We start from the raw sequence: 16362 nt of genomic DNA, 5'->3' as shown, positions 1-16362 counted from the left end.
CTCTCTCTCTCTCTCTCCCCCCCCCCCCCCTACCTGGAGTGCAGCCTACTAGTCAGAGGCTTAAAAACTCACTCTTCCTTCTGTCGTGGAGACTGCCCTGCAAAGCAGGGCGATATTATTCCTACTCAACACATCAATAATGCTGGGTAGCCTATATTGCAGGATCTGGAAAAATTGTTTGCCCATATCTCCTATTCTATTGGAGCTAGGTTGTTATAAACCCTCCACGGTGTTGATACTCACTATGTTTGCTATTTGTGTAACAAGTTTGGTTGAAATCGATAGAGTAGTTTGGGAGACACACACACACACACACACACACACACACACACACACACACACACACAGAGAGAGAGAGAGAGAGAGAGAGAGAGAGAGATATCTGCTATATAATATGAAAGACATCCATTCGTAACTCATCCACTATTGTGATGAAATACACAGGAGGGAAAAAAGTTGTTCTTACTCATGAAGCTGGTCACGTGCATCATGTCAGGAAAGAATATACTCTGTCAGTAGGACTAATCAAGAAAATAGCAGACAAGTGTGGACTTCTTTGTGGGTCTACAAAAACAATACTGTACTGACTCAAAAGTATGCACCTCCCTTTCAAGCGTTGTCATATTTTAATGCTGTAACGGCAATGTGTGCTATGAATGCATAAATTCGTCTTTTGTAATGCACGCGAGCTATTTCGCTGAACACTTTAAAGTGTTAAAGGCAACGCTTATGAGTTTGGACTTTGCGGTTAACTTCGTCAGGTGTGAATGAAAATAAAATCAGTCTTGATCCGATTTGCTGTCTGGTGGCTTCTCGTATAAGCTGGCAATGGATCACAAAAGTAAGAAGGAAACATTAAACAGCGTTTAACTGCATGCAAATGCAGCTGTTGTTAAATAACTGTTGTTATTCATATTAATTTCCCAATTTTCCTCTCATGTTTATTTGCACTGGGTAGCTACTATAATAAATTTTCATGTTTGCGCAGCCGTGTTGTAATAGAATTGTGTAACACGTTAAGAGCAGCCGTGTTTATTTTTAATCCAAATTTAACAGCGGCCAGCTACGTTTTGTTTGTTTTTAATCGAAACTTGAATTGTTCGACGGAGCTGGTATAGAGCGACAGCCACATTTTTCGGAACCACATCCTACCCCCTAACTCAGATCGCTATCCCCAATGTGGCGTGTCTATGTTGGTTCGCGCTGATTTTTCCTGTCCATTCGGGGGAGGCAGCAGGTTTTTCAGCATAGCAAGGCTGCTCAATTAGGACTTCAGTCATCTGCTTCAGAATTATTTAGCCTACATCCTTTTAAAACCTTCATCTTAAGAGATCTGGCCAGTTTTCTAGGATGTCGTTGGAACCTGTTAAGATTCTTCCATGAGACAGTGGCGAAAGATTTGACAGCCCATTGCTTCAGAAAATATGTCCACCATTAAAAAAAAAGTTACTTAACTTATAAAAGAATTTTTACTAACTTTGTATAAGCATATGTAGATTACATGTCGGATTTCAAGAGACATTGCGAGACAGTTAAAAATAAGATTTGCATCTTATGCGACTGTACATCACTAGATACCTTCGCGTGTAGGTAAATAAACTGTTGCAGCAATAACGTACTTAAGCATTTATTAGACAGTTATCTAAGACTTTACATCTCAGGATACTATTCTTGTAGATAAAAAAACACCTTAGATGATGTGACCATACGCCATCGCTATGTGAATTAGTAAATTCTGCCGAGTACGTGCAGCAGATACGAGAACTAGCCCTGAATATTTCTGCACAGGAACGGAAATCCGCCTATAACCGTCCACCAAGTTGCAGAATGTATCAGGACATCGGTCTTTCTTCTAGCTTAAAATGCATAGCACACGCACACGCACGCACACGCGCACGCACACGCACACAAAGAGAGAGAGAGAGAGAGAGAGATCGACAACATAATTACATTGATTGCTCTTTGTAGGAAGACTGTATTGATGATATGTGCCCGTCTCGTATCCTAAGATCATCGATAAAATTCTTTGTGCTTTAGACAGTTCAAATATTTTGTGTATTTGTATTTACAGAACGCGTCGGCACAGGCTGCGCTGCAGGCCGCTTCCGCCTTGTCTGGTCAGAACGAGACCCAAGGCGGACCAAACACAGTACTCCGTGTCATCATCGAGCACATGGTCTATCCAGTTACTCTAGATGTGCTCTGTCAGGTGAGTGTGAAACAAACTTAACCCGCTGTGCGGCATAGCACCTAATTTAACATGCTGGATTGAGTGAGAAAATCATTTTAAAGACAAGATCGTGCTTGAAGCCGTTAAATAATAAGCTTCGGATTTGCACTGAAGGTGAAAGCGGGTTGGAAATGTAGAAGGGCAAGGGTTTGAGAAACACCGCCGCTTAAATAGTCGTTGTATAGGGGAAAGCGGAAAACTGACAACGCCACTAAAACAGCGTATCTGAGCTTAATTGGCAATTCGCTTGGCAGACCAGAATGCAAGCGAACACAAGAGTAAACAATAGAGGCCTTGGCTGTAATGACAGCAGGCGTGATCTGTCATAAATGGTGGATATGAGGGGTAAAACAGTTGTGAAAGTAAGGCACAACAAAATTTACAAGTTATGAAAGGAATACTCACCGCACATGGTAGGCTTCAGCATTTGATCATTAAAGCTTTTGTGGGTACCTTTACTCAGTTGGCGACCTTACTATCTGATGTAATTTTCCTCAGTTGTAGGCTCACTCAAATGCATTCTGAAGTCTTCAGTTTCCAACAAGAAATTCTATGGGAGGGAGGGAGAATGTTGGGGTTAAAACTGGAGACGTTGATATAGACTTCAGATTCTGGCACTGGTAGTGTCCTTAGATTTTTGTTATACCTGAAACAAGGTAGCGTCTGTATTTCGGTTCCGAACTTGTAATTTGTTCGTAATGATTGTTGCATTGACGGTCATTTGAATAAAATGTCAATTTGTTCTCTTAAAAGTTCGATAATGTGCAGTAAGTACTATTAAAATACGTACTACTAATTTGCCACCTTCAGATGAGGTATAACGAACTTAAATCTGGCGTCATGGAATGTAATAGGAAGCGATGCTTCCCCGCTCTGCAGTGTTTCCAATAGATGTTCATGTGTTACGCTTCGTGATTAAGTTTGACATACTGAAAGTAGTAAGTAATAGATACACATAATACTACACAGGGTCGGACAAAAGACCTCCCGTATTTCGAAAGGTTGTGACAGATACGGAAGAAATACTTTTATTTGCGAACAAGAAGTATCCATTTAACATTAGAGTATTTTAAAAATTATGCAAGGTAAATGGTGTCCACCATTGTTGACATTGACGAATCCTTTCCCGAATTTCACCATAGTTCGTCTTTTCATTTCAGGTGGATAGCAATCACTTTCTTGGTGATTGCCTATCGGGTGGGGGGTGGGGAGGTGTCATGAAATTTAATGACGGACGCAGCATTACGTTTTTCATTTTTTTTTGTCAGCTCACATCGAGGAAAACTGGTTGTCTTTAATTACTGTACCGTGTAGTTGCAAAAGTAGGGACACGTTAAACGCTCGGCAGTTAAACAGAAGCTGTTGTGAGCCATAAAGCAGATCGTGGAAAGTAAGGTAGAAGCTGCTACCACTGAGAGCCGCGGGAAATAGCTGGCGGCTGTTGGCCACCGTGTAGCAGAGTTCGCTCTCGTCCGGTTCTTGCACAAATAGCGGCCGGAAGCGACCTTCCGTTTCCTCCCGCTAATATTTTCTCTGTACACAGCGCGCTAATGGTTTCCCACACCTCGCTGTCTCGTGTTAGTCGCACTGTCGGAAGCAATTTGCACTCACAAACGGAGAACAGCCGGGCACTGGGAAAATCATTTATTTATTTGCATTATTACTGACATGCGTAATCCGAAAGTGTAGCTTTGGCATGTTCTTTGTATCAGAAGCGGGCTGTCTGGTTTCTTTCGCCGGTTTCGGGATTAAATGTTGTATGAAATCTTAAGACCAGGAGCGGTTGTAGAAATAATTTTATGCAATGAAAACTTTCGCGAGATTATTCCTGAAGACCTTCGGAATAATGAAGAACCCCCTTTCTCATTAACACGATTGTTCATAATACGTAATTGACAGTCGTATTGACAGTCTGGGGCCAGTATTGATGGTTTGCGCAAAGGCTTTAAAAATATTAACGCGCTCTCAGCATGTTGCGCAATATATATTACTGTGTTAGGGTGGTACAGTATTTCCTAATAAACGGTTGTTTCTTCCGAAACTTCATTATTTGCAGACAACAATAGGAAAGTAATCATCTGTTGACGTGCATTCAGGGAAGTAACTGAATTCCATATTAACCGCTTAATCAATAGTTGGCAGTGGAAGCATTCGACAAAAGTATGTACGCGGAGGGAAATAACATTGCAACTGCTTATTTGTTCATTCCAGAAGCTTGAATTATGTATAGTGGAGATACATAACAGCTCAACCTACCAATCCTTTATAGTAATGCATCTTATTCGTTTCATGTTTATAGTAGGATTGTTTGATAAGTCTGGCATATTTCCATGAAAGAGTGGAACATTATTCCAGTGATCATATAAAGAATTGCAACAATGTACAGTGTGCAGTTAATGTTGACAGCCGTCTAGTCAGTGTGTCGACTGCGATTGAAAATGGAGAAAAGTTTCGTGCTGTGAAACATTTTCACTTGAAGGACTGGACTGCCGCAAAACTCAACACGGAACTGGATGAAGTTCACGTGAACTGAGCACCATTATTAAAGACCATTTACGTTTGGCGTAATGAATTAAAAGTTGCAAGACAAGCACCGAAGACGAAGCGCGCTCCGGCCGTCCAGTAGGGGCCAGCACAAAGGAAACCATTGACAAAATTCATGATACTGTAATGCAAGACCGACGAACATAAATTCGTGAGATTGACTATGGCATCACAACTGAGCGAGTGCATAATACCCTGCACGAAGAATTGCCTATGAAGGAAGCTGTATGCGAAGGGTGCCGCGATTGCTCGTAGTCTACTAAAAACACATCCGGCACAGCATTTCAACACAATGCTTGGTAATATTTAATCGCAGTCCGCAAGATTTGCGAAGAAAGGAAAGATGATTTCGTCAGCTGTCACTGTTTTTCTTTCTTTCTTTATTTTTTTTCCGGGATTCCCAAGGAATAATCCTTAATCATTACTTGGATAAAGGCAGAACCATAACTGAACCTGGTTACGCTTCATTGTGGATCGTTTGAAACTTGCACTGGCTGAAGAAAGACGAATGTTGGCATGCAAAAAGTGCTGAGGGACCAAGGTTATGCACCATCCCACATATCATAGATAACAAAAGACGAAAATGCCTAAATTGAGCTTGGAATTGGTACCTCATCCACCCGATTCACCGACTTAGCCGCAAGTAACTTCTTCCTGTTCCCTATCTTGAAACTTTGGCTTGCTGGGAAGAAATTATCACCAAACGAGGAAGTGGTAGTTCCAGTCAAAGAGTGTTTTGACGAGTTTGACAAACCTGTTTTTCCGATGGGATGGAAAAACTGGAGTAGCGCTGGATCAAGTATTTATCCGTCAAAGGACCCTGCGTTTAAAATTAGTTGCGACTTTGGGCAGTTCCGTGCGGAGCGAGTTGCCAGCGTGTGCTGAACGCGTCAGCATGCGACTATAACGCCAGGCCTTCTTGGCTTTCTTTCTCAATCGATTTTAATGAAAGTATGTGGTAATAAACTCTAAGCCTCGCACATCTTATAGCTTCATTTGTTAGTTTCATGATGAATTACCGGTTATTTCGTTAATGGTCATTTTTTGGGGATATTTCGGTATTAGCTAAACCACTGCAAGACGTTCGCAGTGTAAAATAGGGGTCGCTATGAATTTGCGTTTCATGCGTGTTAAGTCGTATGTTGCTGCATATGAAACTCAGGTAACATATTAAATTGTTCGTTAAAACTCGTACCATATAGCCTTCTACGTTGAGAAAATGAAATTATGTGAAGGGCTCCGTCACGAACTGACTTGCCAGTGAAAAAGCGAAAATGAGACATTCATTAATTCCTCGTATCTCACAAACTGTCTGAAATATAGAAACAACATTTTGGCAAATGATATTACGCAAAGAGAAGACTATTTTGCCATATGATCTATATGTGAAACTTCCATATCCACCGCAATATTTAAGCAACCGATTTTTTAACGAAGTAATGTAATTTTGAAGGAGCATCAATAGCCCGTGAAACGAGAATTACTGCGGGTTTTGCAAGAATATAAGTGAAGAAGATGCACATTTGTTTATACTGAAAATGGATTTTCTCTTAACTAAATTGATATGTCCCGCTTTCAGTCGCTAGTTATTAATACGCCGTTTTACGATTCTGCCACAATTTCACCCGCATTTGTGAATGGTAGTGAGAAATTACCTGTAAACTCTGCTGTGTTTAGGCAAAAGAAGCAATGTTAAGACAGCAACAAGAGATGTAGCGTACTACTCAGAACGCGACACAATCCTTTACGAATCCATTTCTTCTCAACTACATTATTGGTATGGCTGACGACTGGAGACCAGTCCTGTGATAGAATATTTGCAATGACTTCTTTTGTCAGCATTTCAACCTCACTGAGTGTAAATTTCTTGTTGTTTTTTGCCACATTGCTTTTCGCGTAATCTCGTATATTCTCAGTCGGATTTAAAAGCTGATACGGAGGAAGCCTGATGGAACTATGCTCTTTAGCCTTAGCGATTTCGACGACCTGGTAACGTGGAGCTTGTACAGCACTAAAAGTTCCATTAACTTCGTCTTAGGCAAGCTAGGTTCAATTTTATCCGGTTGAACATTTCTTTGTACCCAGAGGAAAATAGCCATATTCCTACGCTGCATCGTTTGAGCTTTATCCATCACAACCGAGAGGTATTGCACGTTGTCCATTACTATTGTCTGATTTGGAGGAATATTTTGCAACAGAAAATTATATTTATAGCTGGTGAACGTGTTCTTGGACGACCCCTTTAATTGCAAATATCGTTTTCATACGTGCTGCACTGTTGTTGTTAATGCAACGCCAACACGAAACACTTGTTCACAATACCTGACGACTGTAGAACAATTCAACGCCAGAAAATATCGCGAGCTGATGAACGTTGGTGCCTCTAATGCTTGACACCACGTGGTACTGTGTATCCACGGCGTGGCAACAGGGCCGCTTAACAACCGAACTGCTGGCGGCGTGGTAGGGAAAGACGGCTTACCATTGGTGTTACCTGGACAACGGCGTCATGTCCTCTCAGGTGAGCCAAACGTCAAAAGTCGCAACTAATTTGAAACGCACTATAGGTGAGTTGTTGACGAAACATTTTTCGTCTTTTTCTTTACCACTCTTACCAAACCACCCTCCTGATCGCTTCAAGCATCGTGGAAAGTGAAATCCGACAAGTATGTGAAACAGTCTTTACTGTGCACGTAAGGTGGAATGAAGTTTACCAATTTGTTGAAAAATTCCTTGTTCACTCGAAAAATAATGATAGTTACGTGGTTCTGCAGAAAATTCTCTTGGCCATGGGCAGAATGCCTTCCAAGCCTGCTTTTCGCCTACCGCCGCTTCCTCATGCATATCTTTTTGCGGTACGTAGCTATTGCTGTCGCAATACTGTGTACATCTGAGTTCTACAACCGCGAACGCAGAGATTTTCTCTATGAAGACAAGTTCCAACTGCCTGCCAAGTTCCGGGCATAAATATGGCACAATAATATTGTGCCGATCTTGGCCTCACACTTTCGCACATTGTATTTATAGAGTATTGTAGCACAATAAATACTCAAGGTGTGAGAGACCGCATAAGATTCGCCGTTAGTCAGGAACGCACACGGCTGCCCGTATACCATGACCAGGTTTACATCCTGGCAGGAGTAAGTACTACGAAGTGAGTTCTCAGTGGATGGGGCGTAGCGCATTTGTGCGGTGGCGGGCTGCCAGTGTGCAGCTTAACATGTTGTACCTATGGGTGAAATTCTGCTTTGCTCTGTTGTTTTGTGCTGAACTTCGATCGCGCTGCAAGGCTAGTACGGCGGCTGGATAAAAGTTTGGATACTCGACCTTGAAGCGATACGACAGTTAATGACACCACTAAATAAATAAAATGAGCTGATCATTACGTAGGCCACTGCTTATCTGCTCTTTGGATGTATTGTTTTTTATGTAAAATGCTATCGTATTACCGCGGCAGTTGTTTCCCTTCCGTTAGCATCATTTGGGCGTACCACAGCAAACGTGCCTTGGGCAGCATTGATCTGCTGTCTGTTATCATCTTTGTAGATGTGTAAAATCCTCAACGAATTCAGTTTAATTAACAGGTCTGTAGTCTATGATTACACACTTGACACCCAGATATCTCGCATATGCTATTCGACACATGATCTAGGGCTTTAGATGTACTCTTCCTCTTTCATTAACGGCTGCTTTCTTCGTTGTGTTCGCACCATTTACACCACCCATGAACAAAAGTTGAATGTTCCATAGGTTTTTCTTCGAATTTTTCGGCGAAACCTATTTCTATATATGTTCCTCAGAAGATAGATCGAGATAGTTCGGTGGCAGAGTCGCTTGGCTTTGGTTTACACCGTTGTGTTATGGTCTTCAGTCCTGAGACTGGTTTGATGCAGCTCTCAATGCTGCTCTATCCTGTGCAAGCTGCTTCATCTCGCAGTACTTACTGCAACCTACATCCTTCTGAATCTGCTTAGTGTATTCATCTCTTGGTCTCCATCTACGATTTTTACCCTCCACACTGCCCTCCAGTGCTAAATTTCTGATCCCTTGATGCCTCAAAACATGTCCTACCAACTGGTCCCTTCTTTTTGTTAGGTTGTGCCACAAACTCCTCCCCAATTCTATTTAATACCTCCTCATTAGTTACGTGATCTACCCATCTAATCTTAAGCATTCTTCTGTAACACCACATTTCGAAAGCTTCTATTCTCTTCCTGTCCAAACTATTTATCGTCCATGTTTCACTTCCATACATGGCTACACTCCATACAAATACTTTCAGAAACGACTTCCTGACACTTAAATCTAATCTCGATGTTAACAAATTTCTCTTCTTCAGAAACGCTTTCCTTGCCATTGCCAGTCTACATTTTATATCCTCTCTACTTCGACCATCATCAGTTATTTTAGTCCCTAAATAGCAAAACTCCTTTACTACTTTAAGTGTCTCATTTCCTAATCTAATTCCCTCAGCATCACCCGACTTATTTCGACAACATTCCATTATCCTCGTTTTGCTTTTGTTGATGTTCATCTTATATCCTCCTTTCAAGACACTGTCCATTCCATTCAACCTCTCTTCAAAGTCCTTTGCTGTCTCTGACAGAATTACAATGTCATCGGCGAACCTCAAAGTTCTGATTTCTTCTCCATGAATTTTAATACCTACTCCGAATTTTTCTTTTGTTTCCTTTACTGCTTGCTCAATATACAGATTGAATAACATCGGGGAGAGACTACAACCCTGTCTCACTCCTTTCCCAACCACTGATTCCCTTTCATGCCCATCGACTCTTATAACTGCCATCTGGATTCTGTACAAATTGTAAATAGCCTTTCGCTCCCTGTATTTTACCCGTGCCACCTTCAGAATTTGAAAGAGAGTATTCCAGTTAACATTGTCACAAGTTTTCTCTAAGTCTACAAATGCTAGAAACGTAGGTTTGCCTTTTCTTAATCTTTCTTCTAAGATAAGTCTTAGGGTTAGTATTGCCTCACGTGTTCCAACATTTCTGCGGAATCCAAACTGATCTTCGCCGAGATCGGCTTCTACCAGTTTTTCCATTCGTCTGTAAAGAATTCGCGTTAGTATTTTGCAGCTGTGACCTATTAAACTGATAGTTCGGTAATTTTCACATCAGTCAACACCTGCTTTCTTTGGGATTGGAATTATTATATTCTTCTTGAAGTCTGAGGGTATTTCGCCTGTCTCATACATCTTGCTCACCAGATGGTAGAGTTTTGTCATGACTGGCTCTCCCAAGGCAGTCAGTAGTTCTAATGGAATGTTGTCTATCTGATTAGATCCATTATAAATGGTTTTTGTTGTCTACTTCCGAGGCCTTGTTTCGACTCAGGTCTTTCAGTGCTCTGTCAAACTCTTCACGCAGTATCTTATCTCCCATTTCGTCTTCATCTACATCCTCTTCCATTTCCATAATATTGTCCTCAAGAACATCGCCCTTGTATAAACCCTCTATATACTCCTTCCACCTTTCTGGCTTCCCTTCTTTGCTTAGAACTGGGTTTCCATCTGACCTCTTGATATTCATACAAGTGGTTCTCTTCTCTCCAAAGGTCTCTTTAATTTTCCTGTAGGCAGTATCTATCTTACCCCTAGTGAGATAAGCCTCTACATCCTTACATTTGTCCTCTAGCCATCCCTGCTTAGCCATTTTGCACTTCCTGTCGATCTCATTTTTGAGACGTTTGTATTCCTTTTTGCCTGCTTCATTTACTGCATTTTTATATTTTCTCCTTTTATCAGTTAAAGTCAATATTTCTTCTGTTACCCAAGGATCTCTATTAGCCCTCGTCTTTTTACCTTCTTGATCGTCTGCTGTCTTCACTACTACATCCCTCAGAGCTACCCATTCTTCTTCTACTGTATTTCCCCCATTCCTGTCACTTGTTCCCTTATGCTGTCCCTGAAACTCTCTACAACCTCTGGTTTTGTCAGTTTGTCCAGTTCCCATCTCTTTAAATTAGCACCTTTTTGTAGTTTCTTCAGTTTTAATCTACAGCTCATAACCAATAGATTGTAGTCAGTCCACATCTGCCCCTGTAAATGTCTTAAAATTTAAAACCTGATTCCTAAATCTCTGTCTTACCATTATATAATCTGATACCTTTTAGTATCTCCACGATTCTTCCATGTACACAACCTTTTTATGATTCTTGAACCAAGTGTTAGCTATGATTAAGTTATGTTCTGTGCAAAATTCTACCAGATGGCTTCCTCTTTCATTTCTTCCCCCCCAATCCATATTCACCTACCATGTTTCCTTCTCTCCCTTTTCCTACTCTCGAATTCCACCGACATTCGGCGAAAATGGTTTAGGTTTCTAGTCTTTTTTCTTAGTCAGTGTGTACGAATGACTGCAGCCTGTATCTTGCCAGTCTAAGATAGTGGTTAGCATGTATAACGTCACTTTGCGGGCTTACTCAAAAGAAAAGAAAGATATGGGTAGCGCAATAGTGAGAGATTATGAGCAGACTTGTAGGCTGTACACAGCATAGCTCGAAAGTGGACTGTTTTGGGAGCGCATCAGAATAATATGACGTAGGAAATACCAAGGACCATGTTGGGGAAATAGTAGTTACTATAGACATGTTTTTTAATATTATTAGATAAGGCTAGCGAAAGATGTGAAAGAATTAGCGCAAGAATGTCGCGACATTCTGACAATACATTTGTTTTAAATATCGACAGCGAATTCATTTACTGTGATCTCAAGTGAGAGTGATTTTTTGTAAGAATATTACCATTTACTGCATAATACTGAAGTGCCGCGTTTTAAAAAGATAAGACAGACTACTACGACGATGACAATGATAGTTATTTCGTTAGCACTTCCTTTCACTTTTTCAGTTCTAACACTTAATGTCGAAGGTCTGCTCATTCCTTCTAATTTTTGAAGTAAAATGAAACAGTTGTTCAGTTGAAATGTTTCGTTAGTATTTTTGAATATTAAACAGTATTTTAGAACGATGCAGGGCTATTACAAATGATTGAAGCGATTTCATAAATTCACTGTAGCTCCATTCATTGACGGTCACGACACACTACAGATACGTAGAAAAACTCATGAAGAAGTTTTGTTCGGCTGAAGCCGCACTTCAGGTTTCTGCCGCCAGAGCGCTTGAGAGTGCAGTGAGACAAAATGGCGACAGGAGCCGAGAAAGCGTATGTCGTGCTTGAAATGCACTCTGTCAGTCATAACAGTGCAACGACACTTCAGGACGAAGTTCAACAAAGATCCACCAACTGCTAACTCCATTCGGCGATGGTATGCGCAGTTTAAAGCTTCTGGATGCCTCTGTAATCAACGGGTCGGCCTGCAGTGAGCGAAGAAACGGTTGATCGCGTGCGGGCAAGTTTCACGCGTAGGCCGCGGAAGTCGACGAATAAAGCAAGCAGGGAGCTGAACGTACCACAGCCGACGGTTTGGAAAATCTTACGGAAAAGGCTAAAGCAGAAGCCTTACCGTTTACAGTTGCTACAAGCCCTGACACCCGATGAGAAAGTCAAACGCTTTGAACTTTCGGCGCAGTTGCAACAGCTCATGGAAGAGGATGCGTTCAGTGCGAAACTTGTTTTCAGTGATGAAGCAACATTTTTTCTTAATGGTGAAGTGAACAGACACAATGTGTGAATCTGGGCGGTGTTGAATCCTCACGCATTCGTGCAGCAAATTCGCAATTCACCAAAAGTTATCGTGTTTTGTGCAATAACACGGTTTAAAGTTTACGGCCCCTTTTTCTTCTGCGGGAAAAAAAAAAAAAAAAAAAAAACGTTACAGGACACGTGTATCTGGACATGCTGGAAAATTGGCTTATGCCACAACTGGAGACCGACAGCGCCGACTTCATCTTTCAACAGGATGGTGGTCCACCGCACTTCCATCATGATGTTCGGCATTTCTTAAACAGGAGATTGGAAAACCGATGGATCGGTCGTGGTGGAGTTCATGATCAGCAATTCATGTCATGGCCTCCACGCTCTCCCGACTTAACCCCATGCGATTTCTTTCTGTAGGTTTATGTGAAAGATTCAGTGTTTAAACCTCCTCTACCAAGAAACGTGCCAGAACTGCGAGCTCGCATCAACGATGCTTTCGAACTCATTGATAGGGACATACTGTGCCGAGTGTGGGAGGAACTTGATTATCGGCTTGATGTCTGCCGAATCACTGAAGGGGCACATATCGAACATTTGTGAATGCCTAAAAAAACTTTTGGAGTTTTTGTATGTGTGTGCAAAGCATTGTGAAAATCTCAAATAATAAAGTTACTGTAGAGCTGTGAAATCGCTTCAATCATTTGTAATAACCCTGTATATGTAGTTAGGCGGATTAATGTAATGTCATTAGATTTCAAGGATTATACTATTCTTTGTCGCATATTCACGTCAGTGTGTGCTGCTATTGAGGCAGCCTTGGTAAGCACTGACCTCTAGTTATCAACATGCAGATTACAAATGCTGTTGGAGTGTACAACTTTAAAATATACATGCATCTGCTTAAAGCTTGGGTAACTTTGATACGCTGGTTTCCCTCCAGGCAAAGTGTACTTCCGATACAGCCCATGAATGACGTAATGTAATCTTTTTTGACTACGCACGAATTTTCGGTGTCCATTAACTGCCTTCTTTCTGCTGATAGGAATGAGGAATAAATTCTTATCACTTGCTTACGTGATGTTGTAGCGATTTGGCTTTTTATGTAATTTGATAGATTAACCTCCATTATGTCAGCACCAGTTTACTATAACACGCTTGTGCTCGAGTCAAAAAATGTTCAAATGTGTGTGAATTCCTATGGGACCAAACTGCTGAGGTCATCGGTCCCTAGACGTACACACTACTTAAACTAACTTATGCTAAGCACTCGCACGCACGCACGACCGAGAGAGGGCTCAAACCTACGGTCGAGGGGCCGCGCATTCAGTGACATGGCGCCTCTAACCGCGCTGTCACTAACTATGCGCGGCTGTTCTAGATTCCAGGAGCCCAACCACACCGACGTTTTGTGGGTGTTGTTCCTCTTATTTACAGTAAGACTTCGATTCCAATGATTCGCTACACACTTTGATAAGTATGTTTTCCAGTGCCCATGACAATATTTCTTTAGATATATAGCTCGTGTTTTCCCGCTCGGATTGAGACGAGAGGGAGATAGCGTGCGTGCTGTGTCCCAAGCATTGCAGGAGTGCAACAGCCTATAGATTTAAAGCAACAGCGTTACGTGGGAGATTCAGGCATATTTTAAAAGTTCCTACGTGCCACTCATTACTATTGACACAGAGTAGTTTAAGACGTCATTTATCCTACTCAGTGAGCACTTACGGCTGTTCCTCTTTGTCACCCTGTGATATTCATGACCGCCTTTCTCGTAGTACGAAGTAGAGAAGTTATTATTCTTCCAACAATCGCCTTGACGATCACGGGCGCTGCTTTTCCGGAGCAGATAAGGCCTCTACTCATTGGGAAACAAAGTGTAGTGGGCTAGCTCCCACTCTAATAACTTTCGCGCTATCAAGGATACTACTGCCGCAGGTCGCTCTTGCTTCCGTTCCGCCCAGACGGAATTCAGTGTCCCGTCGCTCGTATCAGAATAACGTACTTTCATCATTAATATAATGAGCCGCCATCCCCAAGTTGTGGTTGGCGAGTGTGATGACAAAAGCTCACATATTGTTTGAATGTCCCCTCCTACTGGCTCTCCACCCAAACCCTTTTCATTCGTGTTTTTCATTTCTGATATGGGCGGAGGGCGGAACTAGTTCTTAGTTTTCTCCGAAAAAGTTGACTTGATTCCCAGAGCTAGCGTTTCAATGCTTTCTGGGCAGTGGTGGAATGTGTTGCGGGATTTCACGTTACACGGTGGCCGTTGGCGGCTTTGACCTCATCTCCTCCGCCAGGCGCGCTGGTCATCGCTCTTCCACTCTTGAGTCTCATTGGTTATTACATGCAATTTTTTCAGGAGTGTCTCGTTCTATAAGACTCAGATGAAAGCAAAATCTAAAGGACATCTTATCCACGATAATAACTGTTGACGAAAGAACAGTTGAACATATTTTTGGTACTTCCTTCAAGAGAGTGTATCTTATTTCCACCTTTAAGGCATTTACTGTTACGGATTGGGGGAAGGGAGGAGGCAGTTGTCCCGCTTGTTGAGGCCCGGGAGACACTTGACTGTGCACACCTATCTACCGACCTATTTATTTCTCTCGCCTCATTTTACTGTTGGCTGTTCTAATGATCTGCTTGACGTTATTCGCGTTTATACTTCTACCGTTACGGATCTTCCCTCAACCCGGCTAGACGGATTATTTATTCCGGTACTGTCGTAAGCCTACTATGGGTTGGTGGGAACTCAGACATAGGGGACGTGCCTCTCGGTGCATAAAAGGCAGGAGGGAGGGGGGCGGGAGCGAGTCCTTGTTCGCTCTCTTGCCTGCAGACCACCCCATCCATATACTTTCTACTACTTACGCTAACACGTGACCCGTGTTTACATTTAGTGATTTTGCTGTTTCCTCTTCGTATACTGCTTTTACGTCAAATGAAAACAAAATGGATTTCTGTGGACGCGAGCTATCAAGTGAATTAAAATACATTCACATTATTACGGAAGTCTAATATACGTTATTAGTTTCAGATTTGATTTTATTTCCACTTCTCTGGCAGCCATGCATTAATCCCCTTGTAGAACAATGAAGTTATTTTTGTCGGTTTGCTTAAGAAATTTGGTTTTTATTAATCTTTTACGCTGAGGCAGTCAGCGTGTTTGAAACAGTGTTTGATTCCACACCATTGGCTAATTTCAACTGCTCGCTGCATTTCAAGTGCACGTTTTCATCTTCTGGCACGTATGGCGTTATGCCATAATAAAGAATAAAACATGAGCTGGTACAGTACTGGTACTCAAAGAAAATTTACATCCCGAAACCCGCACTGAAAATCAGGTCGAGGTCTACTTCATTGTGAATCTGGACCTACGAATGTGCGCTTTAAGTATGCGCTTTAAATGTGCCATTTTAGTATGGTTCACGAAATTCCGATGCTCTTGGAGTATCCTCGGGTGTCTCTTTTATGACATAATGTAAGATCTTTTAATGGTTTACACATCCGAGCATACGGACTTAGTGCGTCGTAGCAGCTGCCAAAGCGCGGTGATGCCTGTTTCCTGGCGCTCTCTGACTACTACTGAAACGAACCATTTCCAACAGGTCGCGGGAAAATATTTCGAATGGTGGTTTGAAAAGCATTATTTTCAAAATAAATTTCCTTTTACGCAAGTTGAACTATGTGCGAGAATGTACGATGAATTTCTTAAATCACAGAGCGTTTGATGGCGAGCCATTTAGAAGTATATCGAGCCCAGATGATCAGACATTCATGTCGTTATTATGAGCAAATTGATGTAGTCCTACGGGATGCTGTCTCTCCTCTGCGGTAGCTAATTTATTTTTGGAAAAATTTGAGGACAAGTCACTGGACTCGCCTAAAAATTTTACTGGCACATTTGTGTGATGTATCTTATAGTGTAACACGCGCAAAAAATATCGACATTATATGTGAAAGA

At 41.8% G+C, this 16362-nt stretch overlaps 1 protein-coding gene across 5 annotated transcripts in view; it reads left to right on the top strand.

Annotated features, from left to right (window-relative positions):
• Positions 1 to 16362, top strand: part of LOC126178069 (polypyrimidine tract-binding protein 1) — a 260740-nt gene that overhangs the window by 175401 nt on the left and 68977 nt on the right. For all 5 annotated transcript variants that reach the window (XM_049924505.1, XM_049924504.1, XM_049924502.1 and 2 more), the window contains exon 5: positions 2072 to 2209. In XM_049924505.1, the coding sequence (XP_049780462.1) occupies positions 2072 to 2209 (138 nt within the window). The remainder of the gene's footprint in view (positions 1 to 2071; positions 2210 to 16362) is intronic.

Source organism: Schistocerca cancellata, chromosome 1 (assembly GCF_023864275.1).
Source record: "Schistocerca cancellata isolate TAMUIC-IGC-003103 chromosome 1, iqSchCanc2.1, whole genome shotgun sequence".
Classification (NCBI taxonomy): domain Eukaryota; kingdom Metazoa; phylum Arthropoda; class Insecta; order Orthoptera; family Acrididae; genus Schistocerca; species Schistocerca cancellata.
Note: the sequence above shows the minus strand (reverse complement) of the source record. Positions and strands in the feature narration are given on the sequence as shown.